The following is a 27,105-nucleotide window of genomic DNA, read 5'->3' as shown; positions in this document are numbered from 1 at the left end:
TAAAAGTTTATAAAATAGAATAACTAAAGCAGTTCATCAGACTTTTAGGACAGTAGCTTTTATTTGTACAAGGCAGATATTTGTATATCACCCTTTTTATCTTTACCTGCAGCAAATGGTAACAGTCAAGTGTCAATAAAAAGTGCAAACAAGACAGGTCATGTTTCAGGCTGGATTTATATGCAGTGTTTGATCATGATTTATTGCAGTTTGTTTGTTGTTCTTGAAAATAATAAATAATAAATAATCAGATGTTACTTTAAAGGGGTACTCCCATGGAAAACTTTTTTTTTTAAATAAACTGGTGCCAGAAAGTTAAGCAGATTTGTAAATTACTTCTATTAAAAAATCTTAATCCTTCCAGTACTTTTTAGGGGCTATATACTACAGCGGAAATGCTTTACTTTTTAGATTTCTCTGATGTCCTGACCACAGTGCTCTCTGCTGACCTCTGCTGTCCATTTTAGGAACTGTTCAGAGTAGGAGAAAATCCCCATAGCAAACAGATGCTGCTCTGGACAGTTCCTAAAATGGACAGCAGAGGTCAGCAGAGAGCACTGTGGTAATGACATCAGAGAAATCTAAAAAGTAAAGCATTTCCTCTGTAGTATTTAGCCCCTAAAAAGTACAGGAAGGAATAAGATTTTTTTAATAGAAATAATTTACAAATCTGTTTAACTTTCTGGCACCAGTTGATTTAAAAAATAAAAATAAAGTTTTCCACGGGAGTACCCCTTTAACATTGATAGAAAGATACTGAAAAGTAGATATACACAACAGCATGGGTTTTTAGTCATTTGTGTTGTGTTTTTGTTTTAGTAAGTTGCATTTATTTTTTTAAATGCAGAACACTCTAGGTATTCAAATGCATGTCTTTTTACAAGCATTTTAATACACTTGAAAATGTGTTTGAAAGAGCCCTTAATGTCCTTCAGTTTAAGTGAAAATATCTTCCACGACATATCTTATGGGTTCAAACCCCCCCAAAAATAGCACAAATATAAAAGAAGTTACATTCATCTTCTTAGATTACTTGCCATTGCTGTCCAACCATTCCCTGCTGCTTACCACTATTTCCAGGTTCCTGTGATGCATCAACTAACAACAGCAAATCACTGCGAAGTATGCAGTTTCTTGGGGTTGATGCATCACAGGAACCATTTGTAGGGCATGGCTGGGACTGGCAACTGATATACAGAATCAGCAAAGGAATGGGGCAGGTGGATATAGCATTTTTTTAATGACATCCTGACTCCATTTTGATTTTTTTTCTGAGGCTTGACAACCCCTTTAAAGGAGAACTCCAGAAGAATGAAATGACCTTTATATAGCTGCACATGCTAGTTATATAACTTTGTTATGTACAAGTGTAATCTTTGCTGAGCACATACCCTGTTTCTCTCAGCTTTTTCTCCATGTAGAAAGTCCAGTAGTTCTTAGCACACAGGATGACTGTCGGGCACCACTCTGCTGGGTTATGCAGCCATTTTGGGTCCAACACGTTACTTTTTAATGTCCCTCTCCTCAGCTCAGAAAGCCATGTGCACTTTAGTGCGCAGTGTATGATTGTCCCTGACTGGCTGAGGGGCACAAAACTCCCTCATCTATCTTTACTGCTTCTCTAACCATGGGGCCTGCTCATCTCGACAGCTCACACAGAAAACAAGCACAGGGGCTGGTGATTTTTGTATTTTTTTTTTCCTTGCTTAGATGGATTTTCAAAGACTGTTTATGGTGGCTGTGGAAGTCCGATTCTAAAAAGCAATTCAGCTGGGATGCCTTGTGGAGTCATGGTGAGCATGGTGATATATATATATATATATATATATATATATATATATTATTTAAGTTTTTATTTTTACCACTTTGGCTGGATATCTCCTCTAACCTTAGCCCTCCTATCCATTGGAGATATAATAATTTTAGTAAAACATAACAGTAAAGTTCTTAACCCTTATATGTGTTGGCAGATAAGAACCATTTGGCCCATCTAGTCTGCCCAATAAACTGAATCTTATTAATAGTCCCTGGCCCTATCTTATATGAAGGATAGCCTTATGCTTATCTCATGCATGCTTAAACTCCTTCACTGTATTTGCAGCTACCTTGTGAACGATATTGGGGTTTAATGGTGGCCAAACACAAGATAGCAATTACTTAAATACCCCAAAACCAAAGTACTGGGCATAATGCCCCATCCTTCTTTCCCCTGACATCTGCTGTTGGGGAGAGTTTCAAGGTCCTAATACACATTAGATGGTCAGCCAGTCCTACAGACACTGGCAGGTTTGGCTGAAAAAAGGTTACTGTGGAATACTACAAACAACAATAAAAAAAAACTTAGAATTTCTGCAAGGAGACACTGACATATTACTGGTCTTATTATCTGGTGTATATAGTGAGTACAACCATAAATAAATATAAATTAAAGACTATCACTAGACAAAAAATGAGCTTTTCATTCTAAAATTATCAACCAAAACTGTTTCTACTCTTTGCACAGAATACAATGCACCCAAAATAACGTTTAAAAAGTCCCTGAAACTCCACAATACCAGGTGGATGAAAAGCTGAAGGGCAAAGAGACAAATTCTGCTGAGCTGAGTCATCAGTCTGGAGGCCCCTCTGCTACAAGGTGATACATTAAGCACGAGTTACTCAAAGGATCAAAGGATTAGGAAAAAGATTACAAATAGTTTTATTGGTATTACAAATTCCAAAAACAGAATAGTGTAAAATAAATTTAGTTAGAACAAAATATAAACAATTGTGCATTTCTGTATTTTCATGTAGTACATAATGCGATTATATGAGGTTATATTCACACCCGTGTTGGAGGCTCCTTCAGAGTATATGTAGCAACTTTTATTAGATTTGATTAGAAAAAAAAAGCACTGCATACAGTACTATTCTTCAACAAAGGAACCTCAAAACACCTCATGTTAGGTCTCTGTGTTCCAGTAGTATTGGTCATACAAAATATCAGGAACACAACCCATAAGGCAGACACACAAAGGCACAAAGACAACCTTACATGTATGCATTTTTAATATGGCTATTTATCAGCACATCAACGAAAAGATGGTGTGTGTTTGGCACCCATCCTGTCATGTCACAACTTGCCATCATGTTCTTACAATAGGGGTAAGTGTTTCTCCCGCAGACATATTTGAGATTTGCATTTGTTAGTGACTAGTTATCCTGTTGTTTACATATCATTAGTTATATGTCATATTTTTTTTCCATATTGTTATAGTTTTTTATGATGTACATCAATTTAATATTTTTTTGCCTAATTTTTCCGTTGGTTTTGACTTGCTTCTGCTCAGGGCCAGATGGTGTGCACAAATGCCCCTACATGATTTAGTGTTTACTCCAGAGCAGATATGCAAGCTTGTTGTTTGTGACTGTATCATATGCCATGATCATGAGCTGTATAAGCTTGAAACGCGTCAGCATTTCCTTTAGATTTTAATGACATGTTATTTTTTTATTTTATTTTAATATGAATTCATAAAGTCTTGCATATTTTTGGGGGAGCTGAAACCATCACTTTTGATATCATTCTAGTAAACCAATTATTTACATGATTAGATATAAGTTTACCTTCCTCTAAATCTCTGGCTTTGAGGCACCATTTCTTAGCAAAAGTCCATGTTACAGGTGAGGAAATATGGGATGGGCTCAAGAGCTGATTCTGCGCCATTCCCAGCAAGTGCCAGCTGCTATCTTTAGCTGACACCTCTTGATAATGACCGATATTGGAGGTGTAATTGATAGAGATTGTGGCATCTAACCAGCTATTAGATGTGTCATTCGTGCTTCAGGGGACTAATCTCAGACCAGTGAAAGTTGTTTTTCAAAGTCTGAGAGTACTTTAGGTGTTTATCCCATTGAGGACAGAGCCATTTTTCATTTTTGCACTTTAGTTTTTTCCTTCTCACCTTCTAAAAATCATAACGCTTTCAATTTCCCACCTACAGACCCATATTAGGGCTTTTTTTTGCGCCATCAATCCTATTTTTTAATACTGTCAATCATTTCTACAACCAAAATATTTGTGAGGCAAAAGTGAAAAAAGAAAATAAAAATGCCATTTTGTAACTTTTGGGTGCTTCCGATTCTACGCAGTGTACTTTTCAGTAAAAATGACACCTTAAATTTATTCTGTAGGTCTATACAATTAAAATGATATCCAACTTATAGGATTAATTTTGTTTTACTTGTTTTTAAAAAAGTTATTACTTTTCATACGAAAATTTGAATGTTTAAAATTGTCCTCTTCTGACCCCTATAACTTTTTTATTTTTCAAAAAGTGAAAAAAGTGAAAGGGTCTGAGGACTTTCTAAATATATTGTATAATGCTGATCCAGCTATATTTTTCTTTTCTTGTTTTATCCACCTTTACCACCACTCTAAATTTGAGCAATATTACCTGTAAATTTAGTTTGATGTCTGTTCTTATTGGACAAGATGTATTGTGCTAGGAATATATTCTGTAATTTAGGAAGTACCGCAGTTTTATTTTTCAGGTTAGATTGACCTATAAACTGATTTAGTAATAGTAAATAGTTAATATATTTTTGGGAGAAAAACTTGTCAAACAATATAAGACTGTTACAGATTAAAGTCAAATAGTTTCCACCAGGTGGAGGATGATGGGCCATAAAAACTCATATTAATATAAATGCAATGCTAACAATTGAAAAACATTAGGAGACAGGAAATCATGGAAATTGAAAGTTTGGACAAAAAAGCTGAAGGATAGGTTATCACTGATTGTGATACCAGGAACCCCTTTCTGTATTGTAAGGCATGACTTCCCACCTCTGCATCATATATATTGGATGTGAGGTCTGTCGAAAGCAGGACGAGTGGATCCCAGCCCCTTTAGTAACCGTTTGCTAACTATCACATTGGAATTGATAACTGGGGGTGGGTATTCTCCAGTGGCGAGTGAATATGGTGAAAAATTCTGGGACTCAAATTGAGCAAAACAGAAAAATGTATTAAAGGGCATGGATCTGCAAAAGATTAATGAATATACAAATAAATATACAAATTTCAAAATGCAGCCAGAGTGGAAGGGGCGCCCTCTTATTTTTAGGTGCTCCCATCTCTTCTCATCTCCCAAATGGTTTAATGTGAAATTTAAAAGCATAAGAACATAGGGGGGGGGGGGGGGGGGTTATCAAAAAAGTTGCTGAGTTGCCCATAGCAACCAATCAGATCGCTTCTTCCATTTTTTTCAGAGGCCGTTTCAAAAATTAAAGAGACAATCTGATTGGTTGGTATTGGCAATTTAGCAACTTTTGACAAAGGTTTTGACAAATGTCCCCCATAGTGTTGATCCCTTTAAAGAAGGTAGAAATGTAATCCGGTTTAAGGTAGATACAGGGTTCTTCCTTTGGAATATGATATCTGGATTTTAAAATGTGTTTGATCCACAGATATTATATCTTTTGTCTATATTCTATTTTGTTTTTGGGCTTTAGTGAAACTAAGAGGTTTTCTAATAAGCAAAATAAGCAAAACAAAAACCAAAAATGAGAACAGAGAAGAGTGGACACAGTTGTATCTATGATAATGTAATATTACCACTCTGCATACTAAAGACAATGCTTACCTTTGTCACCACTCCATCTGAACAATACTATTTGTAAATTTAGTTTTGTTGTCTGTTCTTATTGTACTAAGACTTACCATTTATTAGATTTACTATTATTGTCCTAGTAATGCCTTAAAGGGCTACTCCCGTGGAAAACTTTTTTTTTTTTAAATCAACCGGTGCCAGAAAGTTAAACAGATTTGTAAATCACTTCTATTTAAAAAAATCTTAATACTTCCAGTACTTTTTAGGGGCTGTATACTAAAGTGAAATCCTAAAAAGAAATGCATTTCCTCTGATGTCATGACCACAGTGCTCTCTGCTGACCTCTGCTGTCCATTTTAGGAACCGTCCAGAGCTGGAGAAAATCCCCATAGCAAACATATGCTGCTCTGGAAAGTTCCTAAAATGGACAGAGATGTCAGCAGAGAGCACTGTGGTCATGACTTTAGAGGAAATGCATTTCTTTTGTGGATTTCTCTTTAGTATACAGCCCCTAAAAAGTACTTGAAGGATTAACCCCTTAAGGACCAGGCCATTTTACACCTTAGGACCAGAGCGTTTTTTGAACATCTGACCACTGTCACTTTAAACATTAATAACTCTGGAATTCTTTTAGTTATCATTCTGATTCCGAGATTGTTTTTTCATGACATATTCTACTTTAACATGGTGGTACATTTTTGTGGTAACTTGCATCCTTTCTTGGTGAAAAATACCCAAATTTGATGAAAAAATTGAAAATTTTGCATTTTTCTAACTTTGAAGCTCTCTGCTTGTAAGGAAAATGGATATTCCAAAAACATTTTTTTTATTCACATATACAATGTCTACTTTGTGTTTGCATCATAAAATTGACAAGTTTTTACTTTTGGAAGACACCAGAGGGCTTCAAAGTTCAGCAGCAATTTTCCAATTTTTCACAAAATTTTCAAACTCACTATTTTTCAGGGACCAGTTCAGGTTTGAAGTGGATTTGAAGGGTCTTCATATTAGATATACCCCATAAAAGACCCCATTATAAAAACTGCACCCCCCAAAGTATTCAAAATGACATTTAGTCAGCGTTTTAACCCTTTAGGTGTTTCACAGAAATAGCAGCACAGTGAAGGAGAAAATTCACAATCTTAATTTTTTACACTTGCATGTTCTTGTAGACCCAATTTTTGAGTTTTACAAGGGGTAAAAGGAGAAAATTTGTATTTGTAGCCCAATTTCGAGTAAGCACATACCTCATATGTCTATGTAAAGTGTTCGGCGGGCGCAGTAGAGGGCTCATAAGCGAAGGAGCGACAAGGGGATTTTGGAGAGTATGTTTTTCTGAAATGGTTTTTGGGGGGCATGTTGCATTTAGGAAGCCCCTATGGTGCCAGAATAGAAAAAAAAAACACATGGCATACCATTTTGGAAACTAGACCCATTTAGGAATGTAACAAGGAATTAAGTGAGCCTTAATACCCCACAGGTGTTTCACGACTTTTGCATATGTAAAAAAAAAAAAAAATTTCACTAAAATGTATGTTTCACCCCAAATTTCACATTTTTGCAAGGGTTAATAGCAGAAAATACCTCCCAAAATTTGTAATCCCATCTCTTCTGAGTATGGAGGTACCCCATAAGTTGACCTGAAGTGCACTACGGGCGAATTACAATGCTCAGAAGAGAAGGAGTCATATTTGGCTTTTTGAGAGCAAATTTTGGTCGGGGGGCATGTCGCATTTAGGAAGCCCCTATGGTGCCAGAACAGCAAAAAAAAAAAAAAAAACACATGGCATACCATTTTGTAAACTAGACCCCTTGAGGAACGTAACAAGGAATAAAGTGAGCCTTAATACCCCACAGGGGTTTCACGACTTTTGCATATGTAAAAAAAAAAAAAATTTCACTAAAATGTGTGTTTCCCCCCAAATTTCACATTTTTTCAAGGGTTAATAGCAGAAAATACCCCCCAAAATTTATAACCCCATTTCTTCTGAGTATGGAGGTACCCCATAAGTTGACCTGAAGTGCACTACGGGCGAACTACAAATTTGCCGCAGCTCATACTTGAAGCAGAAAACTTACTGTAAGCCTGCCTGTGTGAATGTACCCTGTACGTTCACATGGGGGGGGGGGGGGGGGGGGCAAACCTCCAGCTGTTTCAAAACTACAACTCCCAGCATGTACTGACAGACCATGCAGGCTGGGAGTTGTACTTTTGCAACAGCTGGAGGCACACTGGTTGGAAAACCTTCAGTTAGGTTCTGTTATTTAACTCAATATTTTCCAACCAGTGTGCCTCCAGCTGTTGCAAAACTACAACTCCCAGCATGCACTGATCACCGAAGGGCATGCTGGGAGATGTAGTTATGCAACAGATGGAGGGATCGCAACTACAACTCCCAGCATGCTGGGATTTGCAGTTTTGCCACATCTGGACAGCTACAGTATAGAGACCACTGCAAACTGTAGCCCTCCAGCTGTTGCAAAACTACAACTCCCAGCATGCCCAAACAGCTGTCTGGGCATGCTGGGAGTTGTAGTTTTGCAACATCTGGAGTGCTACAGTTTGGAGACCACTATATAGTGGTCTCGGACTGCACCCCTCCAGATGTTGCTAGGCAACTTACTGGCTTCCGTCGGATCCAGGGAGCCTGCTGAAAGTCATCGCCGCCCGATGTAAGTGGACTCCGGCGCCGGTCCTCTGTCGGTTCCCCGTTCTGCCCCGCCTATTGTGGGTGGGCAGGACGGGGAAAACAAAAGTTAACCCCCCCCCGCCCCCGATCTGCTATTGGTGGTCGCGTCTAGACCACCAATAGCAGGGATAGGAGGGGTGGCACCCCTGCCACCTCACTCCTATGTCTTCAGGGGGATTGTGTGTGTCTTAGACACCCGCGATCCCCCTTATATTCCGGGTCACCATAGACCCGTAATGACCCGGAATCGTGCAAATCGCTAACTTGGGGGGGGTTTGATGAGCCCCCTGGGCATTTGCGCAGGGTGACTGCTGATCGATATAAGCAATCACCCCATTCCCCGCCTGGCGCGCGGCAGGGACCGAAATTCCCACGGACGTATGAGTACGTGCCTGGTCCTTAAGACCAAGGGTGCAGGGACGTACTCATACGTGCCTGGTCCTTAAGAGGTTAAGATTTTTTTTAATAGAAGTGATTTACAAATCTGTTTAACTTTGCAGCACCAGTGGATTTAAAAAAAAAAGTTTTCCACGGGAGAACCCCTTTAATTATATAAACTGTAATTTAGGCATCTTTATTTTCAGGGTATATTGCCCTGGGTGCATTGACTTATAGAATGTTTAAGTAATAGTGAATAGGTCCCAAGAACCACCCATAATTCCTTCCTGAGACTTATTTATTTTAAAAAGCATTACGGTATTTACTTTAATCTTGAACACAGGCTGTATATGTTTACAAAGAGAGAAAGAAAAGAAAATATCTTTAGGGTAAATGCATTACAATTATTTTTGAGCACCAGACAGTTTGCTCTAATAAAAATGTAAAGTAATGCACAAACAAGTATGTTTAGAATGTTTTCTGTAAAGGGATAGTTCATCCCTGGTGGGCATTAAGGTCACATAACCCTCTAACAAGAATCTTTCGAACAGAGCTCAATGCTGCACTTTTCAGCACTCTTCCTTTTTTGTAGATTTACCATTGTGATAGCCAGCAGACAGGAAGCTTTTTAGAATGGGCTGGTCTGACAGTGCCTGTTGCCATGTTTGAGCAGGCAGCGCACATGCAAGACACAACTTGGGCGTTGGCACATTCGGATTATATAAGACAATCTTTCTTGTACCAACATGAATCATTAGAAATGATGAGAAAACATTCAATAAATGATAACCACGTCCTAAAGTCCTACATGCCTGCAGATAATTCTTCTTCATGCTTAACCATGTATAGTATACCATTATGTTGTTGTGAAAAAATATTACAGCTAAATATACAGTTAAGATACTTAATTGCAATATATATACAATATGACTACTATCCATCCAGGATTTTATTATTATCTTTTAACTACTCCTGTAGTAAGTTTGTCTGCTACCATTCTGTATTTGCTACGTCATATACATAAAATGAATATGAATCTATGAAAACGTGCATTTTAGTTCTGAATTGTGTTTGTTGAATTTCCCAAATTAAAGTGCACTGTCCTGGTGACTCTCTGTAATAGTTAGATTACAATGGTACCGTATTCTATTGAAGAATGTAGTGCTCAGTGGAACGACTGGTTTATCCATTGAAACAGACTTCACGTAATCGGCCACTGCCTAAATAAAAACTATTGTCAAATAAATACTGATTCAGGTGATAAATGGGAGAGCTTCAAGTCAACACTAGTGCAAAATGCAATCCTATATAACAATAAAAATTAAACCTCACAAGAAAGCAAAGGAAATACTAATAAATTCTTAAAGTACATAAATGCAAAAGAAAAAAAAGAGCATGTAGGACCCCTAAATATTGATAATGAAGAGGTGGTCATTGAGGATCAAGAGAAGGTAGAGCTACTTTAGTTTTTTTAGTTCTGTATATACAAAATAATATGGAGGAGCTGATATAGGCAAGGGCAGTGCTAGTAACGTACTGTATGTAATGTACTGAACTGTCTCAATGTAGATATGGTCCAAGGTAAATTAAATAAAGTGAAAGCAAGCAAAGCTCCACGACCAGATAGATTACACCCAGGAGTTCTTAGATAGTTCATTTATTTCTGTTTGTAATATTTAGAGTTTATCTGGTGTCTGGTATTGTACCGAGGGACTGGCACAAGACAAATCTGATGCCAATCTTCAAAAAGGGCTCTAGGTCTTCCCCAGGTAACTATAGACCAGTAAGGTTAACGTCCATAGTGAGAAAACAATTTAAGGGGCTGATAGGGGACTACATACAGGAATATGTAGGGGGTAATAGCATTAAAACAGTATTATAAGTGATGGCCAGCAGAGTTTACTAAGGACAGAAGTTGTCATAACAACCCTATTTGTTTTTATATTGTATTAAGGCTTAGAATGTTTATAGTGATGGCCAATGATTCCTACTCTCAATAGTCTCTGGTTAAAAGTGAGGTACTTTGGTTTAGTGCTAGGTCTGCTTTTATTTAACTTATTGGATTTATCAAAATCTGTCCAGAGGAACAGTTGCCCATAGTAACCAGATTGCTTCTTTCATTCTTATCAAGGACTCTGCAAAATGAAAGAAGCGATCTGATTGGTTGCTATGGGCAACTCAGCAACTTTTCCTCTGGACAGGTTTTGATAAATCTCCCCCATAGAGAATAGCATTTACAGCACTGTTTTTATTTTTGCAGTTAATTCCAAGCTTTACAGTACAATCTACGGAAGATGTGCAAGCATCCAATTTTTGTCTATAGTTACCTATATCCTTCACATACATCCATGTTTTGATGAACATCCTTTTTTCAACTGTAGTGTATAATGTCATAAAGGTTAGAGACACAAAGTATACATTATTTTGTCCTTTATCAGCAAAGTACTTCTTAAGTAACTTGGATGGAGATTTAATATTAGAAAGGATAGTACAAATGTCGAAATTTTACTGTTTAGAAGGACAAATACTTAGGGAAGAGTCAGGGTATAGTCACATGATATGGTGATATATTGTGTTTTTGCTACAATTATTAAAATCACAACAAATACAGTATGAACACAAGGTGTGAATATGCCCTATACAAGCAATAGTGAGTTACTAAAAGGTGCAATAGACAAGAGATGCAACAAATAAAAAACATCAAATGCTACTATAAGTTTCTTCAAGATAACTGTAACACAGCTGCTCTATCCTTACAATGGCAATGTTTCAAAGATTATGGATTGTATTTTTGTTTGTAGTTTTTTGTATGCATTGGAGATTTGTTGAAAATTTTCCCAATTAACTTCAATAGAGGAGACAAAATCTGTAATGTGTGAACATACCCTTAAAGGAGATATATCATGTCCAAAAACTTGTGGATAGGGGAAGGTTTTAGATCGCGGTGGCACTCGCCGGGAATAGGGCATGGGGTTGACACACTTTGTTCCTGGGAAGGGTCAGGGCACCTTACAGGAGATTGCAGGGGGTCTCAGTGGTTGGACCACCGCGATCTAAAACTTATCCTCTATCTTGTGGAAAGGGGATTGGTTTTTGTACATGATACTTCTTCTGTAATGTCCTGTGTAATTTTTTTTATAAACAAAAACTATTTGTGTCATGATGTTTTATTTTTACACAATTTGGTAACACATCTATGACTCATGCCAAGTTAAAATTACACTGCTCTAAAACATAAAGGGAACACTAAGATAACACATCCTGGATCTGAATGAATGAACTAATCGTATCAAAATACTTTTGTCTTTACATAGTTGAATGTGCTGACAACAAAATCACACAAAAATTTTCAATGGAAATCAAATTTATCAACCCATGGAGGTCTGGATATGGAGTAACACTCAAAATCAAAGTGGAAAACCACACGACAAGTCTGATCCAACTTTGATGTAATGTCCTTAAAACAAGTCAAAATGAGGCTCAGTAGTGTGTGTGGCCTCCATGTGGCGGATGGCCTCCATGTGGCGGATGGCCTCCCATACCTGGATTAAAGCATCTCCTGGACAGTCTGTGGTGCAATGTGGCTTGGTGGATGGAGCGAGACATGATGTCCCAGATGTGCTCAATCGGATTCAGGTCTGGGGAACGGGCGGGCCAGTACATAGCATCAATGCCTTTCTCTTGCAGGAGCTGCTGACACACTCCAGCCACATGAGGTCTAGGATTGTGTTGCATTAGGAGGTACCCAGGGCCAACCACACCAGCATATGATCTCAAAAGGGGTCTGAGGATTTCATCTTGGTACCTAATGGCAGTCAGGCTACCACTGGCAAGCACATGGAGGGCTGTGTGGCATCAAAAAAATGCCATCCCCCACCATTACTGACCCACCGCCAAACCGTTCACGCTGGAGGATGTTGCAGGCAGCAGAACGTTCTCCACGGCATCTCCAGACTCGGTCACACCTGTCACATGTGCTCAGTGGGAACTTGCTCTCAACTGTGAAAAGCACAGGGTGCCAGTGGTGAATTTGCCAATCTTGGTGTTCTCTGGCAAATGCCAAACGTCCGGCACAGTGTTGGGCTGTAAGCACAACCCCCACCTGTGGACATCGGGCCCTCATACCACCCTCATGGAGTCTGTTTCTGACCGTTTGAGTGGACACATGCACATTTGTGGCCTGCTGGAGGTAATTTTGCAGGGCTCTGGCAGTGCTCCTCCTGCTTGTCCTTGCACAAAGGTGGAGGTAGCGGTCCTGCTGCTGGGTTGTTGCCATCTTATGGACTCCTGATGTACTGGCCTGTCTCCTGGTAGCGCCTCCATGCACTGGACACTATGCTGAGAGACACAGCAAACCTTCTTGCCACAGCTCGCATTGATGTGCTATCCTGGATGAGCTGCACTACCTAAGCCACTTGTGTGGGTTGTAGACTCTGTCTCATGCTACCACTAGAGTGAAAGCGCCGCCAGCATTCAAAAGTGACCAAAACATCAGCCAGGAAGCATAGGAAATGAGAAGTGGTCTGTGGTCACCCCCTGCAGAACCACTCCTTTATTGGGGGTGTCTTGCTAATTGCCTATAATTTCCGCCTATTGTGTGTTCCATTTGCACAACTGCATGTGAAATTGATTGTCAATCAGTGTTGCTTCCTGAGTGGACAGTGTGATTTCACAAAAGTGTGATCGAATTGGAGTTGCATTGTGGTGTTTAAGTGTTCCCTTTATTTTTTTGAGGAATGTATATTCATCTTGTCTTCATTTAGAAGTCACAAGGTGTTTTCAGTATTCAAAACAAAGCAAGTTAAGCAACAAGATTTTTTAATAAGTAGTTACATCAGGTCTATCACAATCATGATATTGCCCAACATTGTTATAGTGAAGTTGTATGTACTTGTATTTTCTATGTTTAGAATTTCTGCCCTTTTGGACTTTTGATCCAAGATACCGTTCCCCATAGCATGCCTTAAGTCCTATATTTTACCTTTCTGTTGTTTTTTCTGCTCCACAGCAGAAAATAGTTCTCTGGTAAAAATATGTAAGGCTGGTGTCACACAGGGAAGTTTTTTGGAACATTGTCACTGCAGTTTTTTAGCCAAAGCCAGAAGTAATGTGTATCATGTGGTTAAATGGGCACTGTCACCAACTTTATTTTTTGATATGTTGTAGTACTTATGTACTACAACATATCTCTAATATACTTTTATTATAATTTTTTTCATTAAAAAGGTTTAATTTACATTTAAAACCGGCTACTGAAAAAGGACTGATTTTGGAGTGGCAATCAGTCCTTTTTCAGTTAGGCTGCACTCGCTCCCTGCCTGTCAATCAGACAGGCGGGAGAGAGCGCATTGGCTCCCCGGCCACTGGCTGGGAGGCCACTACTCCCGCACAACGGCGCCGCCGCCTCGTTGCCGCCGCTGTCCCTGCACGCCCGCTGCTGGACTCTGCAGTAACTGCAAGTGTAATGAGGGAACGGGGTATGCGGGGCTGGGGGGGGAAGAGGGAACGGGCTAGTGCCGTAGCGGGGGGGGGGGGGGGGAAACGGGCTATCAAGAAAAATAGGATGGTGGGAGCTACCCTTTAAAGGAGAACTCCAGGATTGAAAAATTATTTAAAGGGGTACTCCGGTGAAAACCTTTTTTCTTTTAAATCAACTGGTGGCAGAAAGTTAAACATATTTGTAAATTACTTCTATTAAAAAAATCTTAATCCTTCCTGTACTTATTAGCTGCTGAATACTACAGAGGAAATTATTTTCTTTTTGGAATGCTCTCTCATGACATCACGACCACAGTTCTCTCTGCTGACGTTATTATAATAATAATAATGCTTTATTTATTGTTGTCCTTAGTGGGATATGAACCCAAGTCCCCAGCACTGCAAGGCAGCAGTGCTAACCACTGAGCCACCATGCTGCCCTTAGCATACATCTGCTATGCATGGTTGCTAAAATGGACAGAGATGTCAGCAGAGAGCAATGTGCTCGTGATCAGTGTTCCAAAAAGAAAGGAATTTCCTCTGTAGCATTCAGCAGCTAATAAGTACTGGAAGGATTAAGATTTTTTAATAGAAGTAATTTACAAATATGTTTAACTTTGTGCCACCAGTTGATTTAAAAGAAAAAAGGTTTTCACAGGTGTACCCCTTTAAATCTTGTTAGTAATTGAAAAGTTATATAACATCTCAATGTACTTACATTACTGATATGGAAGGTAAATATCCCTTTTTTGCTTTGTTCTGCCAGACCGGAAGTCACATAAAGTCTTATAGAATTATGACACTCGATCACAGCATTACGAGCGTCTGCGGCCATTTTGTGGTCAGCACGTGATGAATTTGAGACCAGACACCTGCCCTGCCACCACTGTGGCCATGCCCATGTAATCAATATTCCTCCTCCCCCTTCGGCTGTTATCCGCCCCTGGTGTCCGGAGACGATGATCTGCTATTGGCCCTTTGTTGCTGCCGCATGTAGCCAATCGGTCTGCGGGCTACACGCAAGCGCCGTGATCCCCCTGTCACAGCGCGATAGACTTTCGGCTGCTCGCGCATGCGCAGTGTGTCCAACTTGCGAGCGCAGCTAGTTGGACACAGAGTGAAACCAGCAAGTGCAGCCGATTGGTGCACGATCTTTGGGGGGAGGATGTGTGGGGAAGATGTGGGTGTGCTTATTCAGTGTGTGGCTGCAGGGGGAGGGTAATATTGTAATGAGGAGGCACGGGCTGGGAGGCAGAGCAAGCTGGTGAAAGCAGGAAGCTCACGCCAGGAAACATGGGAGAATGAGTGCCCAGAACCAGGAAGTAAGAGATTTTTAACAAGCCATAACAGGAGAACTGAACGGCGCTCACAAACGGGACTTAGTGCTATGGAAAGGTGAGCACATGCACAACAAAATGATACAAAGTTTTTATGTTTTTTTTTTTCAGATCCCCTATATGTCCTTTAACACTGTTACCTTTAAGCCTGTAAGTTCTATTCTTTAAAGCAGTGGTCACAAAACTGCAGTCTTGCAGATGTTGCAAAACTTCAATTCCAAGCATGACAAGACAGCCAAGCCTCTCATGATATATCAGCTGCTGTATACAAGGAAGTTGTGTAGTTCTTTCCAATCTAACACCATTCTCTGCGCTATACACCTTTTTCGGTGCTGTAAACTGTGTAGCAAGAGCAGACCTCTTTATATTCCTGCTCTGGACAGTTCCTGACACAGTCAGAAGCAGCAGCAGAGAGCACTGTTTTGGACCGGGAAGAAGATCAAATTATCTCCAGGGCATACAGCAGCTGATAAGTACTGAGAGGCTTAGAAATATGGTTTCTGTTTACATTTCTCATAATATTTAAGACATTTGTTTGCTGACCGTTATTCAGAACATTCTTGTTTGCATTCAGAGGATGAAACCTGTGTATAGATGGCCCTTGTCTCAGTTGAGAGCTGGGTACAGTTGTATCTAGTGTAGACAATTCTATGAAAGCTAAATTAATCAGCAGTTGCACAGATCTGTCTTATATTGTCCTATAATGTATCGGTCTGTTGTTTCCAAGCTATATAAAACTTACAAGGGCTCTTACAAGTGCATTAATGACAGCAGATAGCACTTACAATTTACCACTAATTTCTGCATCTGGGCTTATGACTATAAACAACAGCAAGTTCAGAGGCAGCTTGGCAATGTGAGCACTACCTAAGGCCAGAAATGCACATGCACTAGCACCCTACAGAACATTGCCTACTGGACACAACTTAGGCATTAGTTCAGGTTTCTGAACATTACCCAGAATGTTGTGTTTCATTGATAGCAAACAAATATCGTAAATTGGTAACAAAAAGTATCTTGGAATGTTGCAAGTTGCAATCAGAAAATATGTTTACTACAGATTTGGAAAATGATAGAAGGTAACGGAGTAAATACTGAATCACAATTAAAAAAATATCAAACATCAAAGAGATAGTGTAAATTTTTTATTGAGGTGTGACAGGTAATCATTGTACATGCACTATGTTGTGTACATTACTCTGTATACAAGAACTAAAAGGTTCATGACTGTGGAACGTAATAAAAAGTCATTGCAAATTTGATATAGAAATGTATACACATCATATCTGAATACAACTGCTTCACATCTTGTAGTACATATATTGGAAATGGTATATAAAACAATATGCAAGTACTACCAAAATCTATAGAAAAATGAAAAACAAATGCTATGCCTATTGCCTGTGTTTGAAGGGAAAGTACCTACAGTATATACCCTAGTAAGTTTTGTCAGAAAATCTACAGTCTCTCCATACCGAGAAAGAGACATCATAACTATATGCTTCAACTGAGAGCTGAGAATATTTCTTAAGGTGGTGTTCAGGGAACAGCCAGGTGGGCATACCGGTGCACTAGGGAACACCCCCGGTACACCAAATAGACTCATTTACATATTTGTATTTTTAGCTACATATCCGCAACAGCGCAATATACAGAGAAACCAAAAAGACTGTTTTGATCAGGCAATACCAGCAGTTTACTGCAGGTAACACTACTGTCTGTTTCCCTTTAAGACGACAAATATTGAAGGGAGCTCTGGATCTTGTTTCCAGGAGGAGAAAATCCCAGAGGTCTGGCCTCTATCAGAATGGAATACCCCTTTAAGTACAAAGCTTTAGCACTGTCTTTAGTGTAGGACAGCAGCAAAGTTTTTAATGAAGACCAGTTTGTATTCTTTGTAAACTTAAAGGAGACTCCTATATCTCTGCATTCAGACAAGCCCTTTATGGTATGCTACAAGACACACTATATAAGAAGCTCCGTACATATCTGGTCAGTGCAAAAACATCATTTGGAAGTGTCACTAGTATTAGAAGACAAGGTAAAAGCACTTAAAGTAAGAGGGAGATTTTTAGGGAGTCTTTTTTTATTGCAATGCGAAAAAGCATATTCAACCTCTTGGCTGTATGATTATGTTATGATCTGTTTTGTAACTGACCCAAATGGATCAAAGTAAAAAATAGAGCAACATGCTATGCAGTTATAGTTGTGAAACGGCAAAAGAAACTTAATAGAAGGAACGGAAGTCTGGGCAAAATTTTTACAACTGATAAAAGCCACACGTATGTTATAATAACAGATTCTGTTGGATTCAATCTCTAATCCATACGCCGGTAACTCCAATCAGGGAATCTGTCAGTTCTAGATTATGCTCAGAGCTCAAGTGTCAAGGACACTGTCCAAGCCCCTGGGTGCACGCCTCCTCTCTCCCCCACCCTTTCTTGCCTTGATTCATTGACATACAGGGATCCTTTTTCAGCACTGAGCCATGCATGGCAACCAGACAGGGCAGGGTGCGGTGGGTTGGGGGAGGGATGCAACATTGATCCCGTGGCTCAGCACAGCCTTTTAACACTTAAAAAGAGGACCTGTCACCAAACTAAACGTTTAATATATTGTTCCTTATGTAATTATAAGACACTTTGCTATTTACTTGCTGTTAAAATTCTCAGCCTTTATATGTTTTTAACGTGATTGAAAAAATGGCCACTAGGTGGCTCTATTCTGTTCCCTGATGCAAGTCAAACAGTTACGTCTCCTCCCGGCCTGCCAGGAGACCAAACTCAGGAAGTGCATGCAGAGCATGGCGAGGCAAAGCTCTCGCAGGCTTCCATGATGTTGCGCCTTCTGGGGAACGCCCACTTTCTCCTGCCGGGAGCAAGGGGAAAGGTATGATACAAAGCTTTTTAAAGCTTGGGAATTTTTTTAAGGGCAGGAGGGGTGTTAGGAGTAGCTAGGGAATATAATCTGAGCTAGTTTAGAAAATATGGTTTGATGACAGGTAATATTTAAGCACTAAACGTAATAACATAATAACACTTAAGCTGAGATACAGGAAAAAGAACAGTAAATACACGTTTGGACATTAAATTAACCAGTATATATATGGAATCAAACAGATTATGTGGTTAGAGTAGAAGCACATTGTCACCATATTTCCTGAACCACACTGTTGGCATTTGCTCTTAGAAATGACTAATTCTTTACCAGCTCCATGCTTCTAATAGACAAGAATTTAGTTCTTTCCAATATTCAATTACAAACTCTCCTACAGGAATCTAAATAACAGGTTTTATTTTTTCCCTACTTACACAGAAAACAGTGTTATCTCTTGCTTAAACTATTACTGAGGTACACGTAAACCAACTATTTATCTGTAACTTCATATTCCCTGCCGGGATACCTGATTGGTCGGCACTGACTGACCAATCCAGGCTTCAGGTGGGAAATATAAATTCACGGCACTGTATTCATATTCCCCATCGGAAGCCCTGATAGGTCAATTGATGCCAACCAATCAGGGGTCTCTGTGGGGAATATGAAGTTACAGAGTATAGATTTTCAATTCTTCACATAGTCGGCTGGCTGGGGAGCAGAGCATGGCGTCTGCTTCCCTGGTTTATAAGTTATGATCGCAGCGGGTCTCAGAAGTGAGACTTGGTGCGATCATCCCTCAGCCACTTTATTACTATTCCCAACATGGAACAGACTCTGTACCATGATAGGAATAGTAGTATAAGCGCTCCCGCAGTCAACACAGTTGCCTGCAGACTCCCGCAGCTGGGTGGTACTACTACTCACATCATGGAACAGACTCTGTTTTATGATGGGAGTAGTAGTAGTAGTACTGCAACGATGTGGAACAGTACAGAATGAAAAAAAAAAACACACAAAATCATAGAAGTACAAAAACTTTCCCAACCGGATACATCTTGCTTTGTACGGTTTTTGTATGTGAGGTCAATGCATACAGTTTTCTATATGGTTGTATATGGATTTAAAACACAAAATTGTATAAAGCAACTTTATATTAAAAACGTCATGTGAATACACCCTTAGATACTCACAGACTCCAGTACATCTGGACCAGCATAAGGAATGCAAAGTTTTATTATATTTCCTAAGCACCTATTTCTTGATAGATCAGATAGCTTTTTTTCTGTCGTATAGGTAGAAGGGGCCAAAGGTAAACATGCTTTTACTACCTGCAGCATTTTACAGTAGTAGCAGATCTCATTGCCTGTCCCACATAGAGAAAGCCAAGTCCTTTTCCATGTATGCAGAGACTTAATAGCCTTTACAGTCTTATAAAGTGCATAGTCATATAAACTTTGAAACAGACATGTGTATTTTATTTTCCTCTTTCTTTTTACCATAAAAGCAATATAGCTGTATAACTAGAGGTAATGGAGGAGAAAAAACAGGCAGCTCAGGACTGAGGATGTACAGGTGTACTGAATGTTCACCTTTGAACACCATTATACAGTTTACATATAGATTACTCTCCATAAAAAGGTTGAGTGACTTTGTAAATACATAAATAGCTTATCTTGTACTGGTCATCACACAATACAAGGGATTTCACTTCTGAAGCCTGCAGAATTATGCATACAGCTCTGGGCTGTGATTTATAACTAAACTTTTATGCATATTTAATGAGCATTAAGGTGTCCTGTCGCAGCCAGTGATTGACATTGACATCTACATTGACAGCTGCAGGACCAACCACTATTTATCATTTTTTTTCATTTTTACAGCAGCCTTGGCAACATCTCAAAAACATTTTTGTACCAGAATGCCACTTTAAAATAAACCTATGATCCCTTTCATGCTGCCTGAACCATGATTGAATTTTCACATCCTACTGATGATATTGCTATTATGTTCTCCAACGCAGTCCTATGCGATGACACTATTTTACAAAGCCATTTCCTGGTAAACCAAGATGCCGTATGTAGATGGACATACCTGCACACAGATGATAGATGTCTGGTTGACTAGACCATAAACATAAACTAAACCATCAACATCAACATCAAACTTTACATTGCACCAGATCTTACTCCTGAGACCCACTGTGATGAGTTATACCCGGTTGAAGTACATGGTAGCATGCTTCACTACCCGGCTGGCTATGAGATCCAACTGATCCACTCTATGCAGGGGAATAGGTAAAACAGTCATGAGTAAGTAGTCATACTCAATGACAACAACCATAAACAGAGGCAAATGGGGCTAAACTGCTGATTGTATATGTCAAATGCTTTACAAATTTATATATACGTTCGGTAGCTGCACCATTGAACTTTTGATTTTGTGTGAACAATTCAGAGTTCCAGCGGAGCTGCACCTGGCTTATGATTCATTCATCTGGATAAAACATTTCCCAGGAACATCAACCACATTCCACTAATCCTAGAGATAATAATACATTTATCCATTTGTCATTTCTCTAAATCTGTGCATTGTGCTACTACGACACAAAGACTACCCAGAACAACAAGCATTTTTAAGGTGTATATTCTGCTTATATTTTGACATAATTATTGTTGCAATGTTAAACATGGTTTACCAGAAAACAAGAAGTGAATTAAGAAACTTGTATATTCTCCTATAATAATGCATACAAAATAGGCTTTGAAATTAAAACATTTGTTACAAGATCCATTTAAAAACTACAGCCATGTTGTTTCGTATTTGCCTATTAGCCTTGTAGTGGGAAAAATACCCTAGACTTATTCACTTAGGTGCATTGACAAAAGCATGAAGTAAAAATCTAATATCTGTGTTTAGGTATGTTGTGCTGAGCTTTCTCATATACAACCACTAGCAAAAATGATGGACGATACTTCTTTGCTCATAGACTTCATTACATGTAGAGTGCCTGCACACAGAGCTGTATGAATAGTGTAAGGCCTGGGGAAGCATGGCAGTAAAAAAATAATATACAAATGTTCAAAAAGAACTACATCAAGTCTCCTATTGACCGAAAACAAGTTACCCTGTCAATATGGTAAATTAATTACCCCATGTAAACATCTACTGAATGTGTTTATATGGTGAATTGGAATGGACTATCCTCCTAGGCAAGTTATAACAGCTCATTATAGCTTTTTCATATATTTTGATATAGCAAGGTAAAATTAAGACCAAAAGGAACTGAACAGGTAGATGTAAACAACTCTTACTTCAATGTGAACTTCAACTACTGAATCTGTCTATATACACATACCCACAGTGTAGCAGTGGTTTGTAGTGGTGATGACACTATAGGTGGGACGTCTTCAACTGCTTCCCCTTCTAGGAGTGCTCCATTAACAGATTGTGAGGGGATTTGAAGAAATATTAGGAAAGAAACCTTATTGATTTTACATGTAAAGATTCGGACTCTCCAGACATGAGACATTCCTTTCCGGTGATTAGGCTTACAATGCTCTTCTTTCACTTGTTGTCCTCGGGGAATTTCTCTAGACACTATGGGAGTGGCAATTCAGTCTGGCCATTGTACTTTCCTTGGGCACTCTAGACTTACATGCATTTAAAAAGTCATACATATTTTGTGAGCAGTCTCCCCTCTCATAGGATGAACAGAACGTAAAAGATTATCTGTCCAAATAGGAAAAAAATTAACTGCACAGGATTGGTAAACGGCCAGCTGGTCATTTCTGCAAAATCTTTTTCATTTTAAATGACTATAAAGCAAAATCGGGTGCTATTTGTTACCTCCAAGAACAGTCTGTAATAATAATAAATATACAATTCTACTATTTATTAAATTTCAAAAAGCAATGGGTACACCCCTTCATCGAAGAGGCGGCCTTAATATCCCCTTAACCAATTTCCCCTATGCTACCCCCTCGCATCTCAAGAAAAATCAGTAGTGTTGTTTCCACAGCGAATTGCCAAACTGCCTTCTATCTTGTCAGCTGGCCAACCACTTTCAGAAGGGTCTTATTTTCCTGCTTTAGCTGTTTATTTTCATCTTCGATATCGTCCAAATCCTTAACAGGAAAATGAAAAAAGGCATTCAGTAAAATAACATTGTGTCAGAGAAATGGTATAAAAATAAAAGCAGTCTAGCAAATACATACTGCACATAATTTAAGAAGTGGAAATATTTAAGAGAGAGGAATAAATGGATAAAAGAAAAGCACTAAGAAATGAAATACAGAGGGATGGTACCTAAAAGTATACAAAGCACACAGCAGACTACAAGCATTACTAATATCCAAATATGTAATAAATTAGGAAATGCACTTAAAAGGCCATAACTCAAGCTGAATTGTATTTTTCAGACATTCTTAACACACATCCTCTAGGACGGTGTTCATGTAACAAAAGTAGGTGTCCCTTTATATGGCCCGACCCCGCACAGTAAACAAGGGCCAGTCTTCTAGATCGGTGCTTATTTACAGAGCCTTTACACAGCTTGAGCTTAGGGAGGGCCACACAAACAACCAAAGGATCAGTCTAGTGGCTCTTTGCTGCAATCAGCCGTCGGCCACATATCCCCTATAACACAGGTAGATGTGTGACTGCCACACCGGTCATTTTTTGATGGGTTAAAATGACCCGATTAGCCAATGATCGAGCATTTGCTAGTTTTTCAGTCGATGGTCTGTTTGGCCAATATTCACCTTATATAATAGGGCCCTAAGAAGACATGTCACAAAATGACATGCTATCAAACATTTATCAATATTATATGCAGTCATGCTTCCACAGAGGATACAGACATGTAAAATGGAACATTATGAATCCAGATGTTACACAGTGTGTAGGTCTATATGAGAAGGTATACTAAGGACTTTATAGCCACATATATAGATATTTATAGAAAATGTTCTATGAAACAACAAACAACAAGAATATATAGTAACCACTAAACTTACTCTGTTTAGTAAGTCAATTTCTTCCTTCATTTTCAAAATTAACTCTTCTTTGTCTTGCATTATCTTCACTAATCTTAGATTTTCTTGCCTCTCTCTTGCTAGCTCCTGTGAAGAACACATAGCAAATATATTACCGTATATACTCGAGTATAAGCAGACCCGAATATAAGCTGAGACCCCTAATTTCAACCCAAAATCCCAGGAAAAGTTATTGACTCGAGTATAAGCCTAGGGTGGGAAATACATCATCCCCCCCTGTCATCATCCAGACCCGTCATTAACATGCTCATCATCATCACCGCCTGTCATCATCCAGACCCTCATCATCATCACCTGTCATCATCCCCTTGTCATCATCCCACACATCCCCCTTCATCATCCCCTTGTCATCATCCCCACCCCCCTTCATCATCCCCTTGTAATCATCCCACCCCCCCTTCATCATCCCCTTGTCATCATCCCCACCCCCCTTCATCATCCCACACCCCCCCTTCATCATCCTCTTGTCATCATCCCACACCCCCCCTTCATCATCCTCTTCTCATCATCCGCCCTCAGTGGTCTTCAACCTGCGGACCTCCAGAGGTTTCAAAACTACAACTCCCAGCAAGGGAGTTGTAATTTTGAAACCTCCGGAGGTCCGCAGGTTGAAGACCACTGCGGCCTTCGACATCATCCAGCCCCCTCTCACCCCCCTTTAGTTCTGTACAGTACTCACCTCCGCTCGGCGCTGGTCCGGTGCTGCAGGGCTGTCCGGTGAGTAGGTCGTCCGGTGGGATAGTGGTTCCGGGCTGCTATCTTCACTGGGGGCGCCTCTTCTCCGCGCTTCCGGCCCGAAATAGAGGCGTTGCCTTGACAATGACGCAGAAGTACGTTGGCAATGAACGTACCTCTGCGTCGTTGTCAAGGCAACGTGACTATTCTGGGGCCGGGCCCGAAGCGCTTAGAAGAGGCCTCCCCGGTGAAGATAGCAGCCCGGAACCACTATCCCACCGGACCACCTCCTCTCCGGACAGTCCTGCAGCACCGGACCAGCGCCGAGCGGAGGTGAGTACTGTACAGAACTAAAGGGGGGTGAGAGGGGGCTGGATGATGTCGAAGGCCGCAGTGGTCTTCAACCTGCGGACCTCCGGAGGTTTCAAAACTACAACTCCCAGCAAGCCCGGACAGCCGATGGCTGCCCGGGCTTGCTGGGAGTTGTAGTTTTGAAACCTCTGGAGGTCCGCAGGTTGAAGACCACTGCGGGTCGAGAGTTCACTCGAGTATAAGCCGAGGGGGGTGTTTTCAGCACGAAAAATCGTGCTGAAAAACTCGGCTTATACTCGAGTATATACGGTACCTTTCTTTTAAGTTTGCATGTTCTAGTAAGTAGGCAGACGAGGAATCAATATCTTACCTTTTCAAGCTCCTCAATCTTTTTTTCTATAGAATTTCCCTGGCTAGGAGCTGCATCCTTACTGAAACGATTACACGTTGTCCTGTCACTTCGGGAATGGCGATTTAATACATCATCATCGGGGGCATTATTTGTACTGTGAACAAAACAGTAGTTCATTATATATGAAATATGTTTAATGCTAAATATAAAGCACTACAGGCACATTGTATGTTACATATATACTCATTTCCAACTAACTATTCCTTACTTTTCCTACATGGACTACATTGCTCTAGGTTTTACATTATAAATATATCTGTTGACATGGGGATAACATTTAATTATTTATCACATAATGAGTTAATGATCTACTATAACACTCTCCATGCGTGTGGCCTTCATACATGCAGTTAACTTGATCTCACATGGATTCTTTATTTTGCACTATTACTTTAGACCAGTGACAGCCAACTATTTTTATGTTTTCAAAGCTACAATAACAGCAAGTTGTCATTGAAGAGCCCCCTTGACTACACAATGAAATTAGGTTCTGTATGAAATGTTCCTGATGTCTATCCCTTATTACTTTCACCATAATTATAGTTAACACTATAAAAGATAAAAATGGCCAGCAAATGTGCCAGCCACAAGTTCCAAAACAAACGTGTCAGCTGCAGTGCCTACATAATCCAACGAATTTCCCTCCACAATAGTCTTTGAAACATATATAATTCCTGAGCCATATACTACAGCTTAAATACATTTTTTTTTAATTCAAAAATGTACAAGCTTCCGTGCTGACTAATTTTTAACATATCTTTATAGCAGACAGAGTTCTGATTCTTAAAGGGGTACTCCTATGGAAAACTTTTTTTTTTTTTTAATCAACTGGTGCCAGAAAGTTAAACAGATTTGTAAATCACTTCTTTTAAAAAATCTTAATCCTTCCAGTACTTTTTAGGGGCTGTATACTAAAGAGAAATCCAAAAAAGAAATGCATTTCCTGTGATGTCCTGACCACAGTGCTCTCTGCTGACCTCTGCTGTCCATTTTAGGAACTGTCCAGAGCAGAAGAAAATCCGCATAGCAAATATTTAATATTTAATTTCCTCTAATATTTAATTTTTATTTATTTAATTTCCTCTAATGTCATGACCACAGTGCTCTCTGCTGACCTCTGCTGTCCATTTTAGGAACTGTCCAGAACAGCATACTGTTCTGGACAGTTCTTAAAATGGACAGCAAAGGTCAGCAGAGAGCACTGTGGTCATGACATTAGAGGAAATGCATTTCTTTTTTGGATTTCTCTTTAGTATACAGCCCCTAAAAAGTACTGGAAGGATTAAGATTTTTTAATAGAAGGGATTTACAAATCTGTTTAACTTTCTGGCACCAGTTGATTAAAAAAAAAAAGTTTTCCACGGGAGTACCCCTTTAAATACAGAGTTTAAAATCCCAGACATGGACATGAATTTACACTACAGCATGCTGGCTATTGAAAATTGGCTCTAGTAGGCACAGTTTTATACACTCAATTTAAAGAGGTTAGAAAAACAGAGATGATTTCTTCTAAATAAAAAATAAAAAACAGTACCATACCTGTTCTCAGGGTATGTGAGATATTGCAGATAAGTTTCATTAAAATAAAAGGAGCCAAGTTGTAATACCACACACAACCTGAGTATAGGAGTGGCACTGTTTTTAGAAGAAAATAGCTCTGTTTTTCTATTCCTGGATAACCCTTTAAAGAGGGTTGTCCCAGTCTCATAGTTTTTTCTTTTCAGGCCACCTCTGTCATGTTTGTGGCTGCTAGAGGTGGTCAGAGAAACCAGAAGCACGTAAGGCGGGGAAGCAATTTGCACTTTAATAAAAATTGCACAAACCGCTTTTCCAGCTAACTCTAGCTACTTTTACCTTTTGGTGTCTGCAAGATCCAAAGGTCTCAAAAAGGGGCAAAGTGATAGTAAGGAGACCAATTAGGGAATGTTATAGGCCTGCATGAAGAAATGCATCTTTAGGGCACATTTGAATTTTTGGATTTTGGGTAGGATTCTAAGGGTGTGGAGTATCACATTACAGAGAACAGGTACAGCATGGGCAAAGTCTTGGAAAATGAGAGGTTTGGATTATGGAAGATGTTAGTTTTAGATCAATAGCAGAGCGTAAAGCATGTGTAGGATGGTAGACAGAGACGAGGGAGGAGATGTAGAGGTGCAGCATTGTGGAGAGCTTTGTGGGTGAGAGTGAGGATTTTGTACTGTTTTCTGCACTGAATTAGTAACCAGTGAAGTCACTGACACAGGGTGGAGGCATAGGTATAACGGGTGGAGAGGAAAATGAGTCTGGCTGCTCAGATGG

The 27,105-nt window shown here is 39.5% G+C and overlaps 1 protein-coding gene across 6 annotated transcripts in view; it reads right to left on the bottom strand.

Moving 5' to 3' along the window:
• Window positions 1-16,617: 16,617 nt before the first annotated feature.
• Window positions 16,618-27,105, bottom strand: part of PAWR (pro-apoptotic WT1 regulator) — a 205,167-nt gene continuing 194,679 nt past the window's right edge. For all 6 annotated transcript variants that reach the window (XM_056574049.1, XM_056574046.1, XM_056574044.1 and 3 more), the window contains exons 5-7: window positions 24,766-24,901; window positions 23,370-23,474; window positions 16,618-22,478 (exon numbers count right to left, since the gene is read on the bottom strand). In XM_056574049.1, coding sequence (XP_056430024.1) covers window positions 22,392-22,478; window positions 23,370-23,474; window positions 24,766-24,901 — 328 coding nt within the window. In that variant the 3' untranslated portion in view covers window positions 16,618-22,391. The remainder of the gene's footprint in view (window positions 22,479-23,369; window positions 23,475-24,765; window positions 24,902-27,105) is intronic.

The sequence above is a fragment of the Hyla sarda genome, chromosome 4, assembly GCF_029499605.1.
Source record: "Hyla sarda isolate aHylSar1 chromosome 4, aHylSar1.hap1, whole genome shotgun sequence".
Classification (NCBI taxonomy): Eukaryota; Metazoa; Chordata; class Amphibia; order Anura; family Hylidae; genus Hyla; species Hyla sarda.
This window is presented reverse-complemented; position numbering and strand designations above follow the sequence as displayed.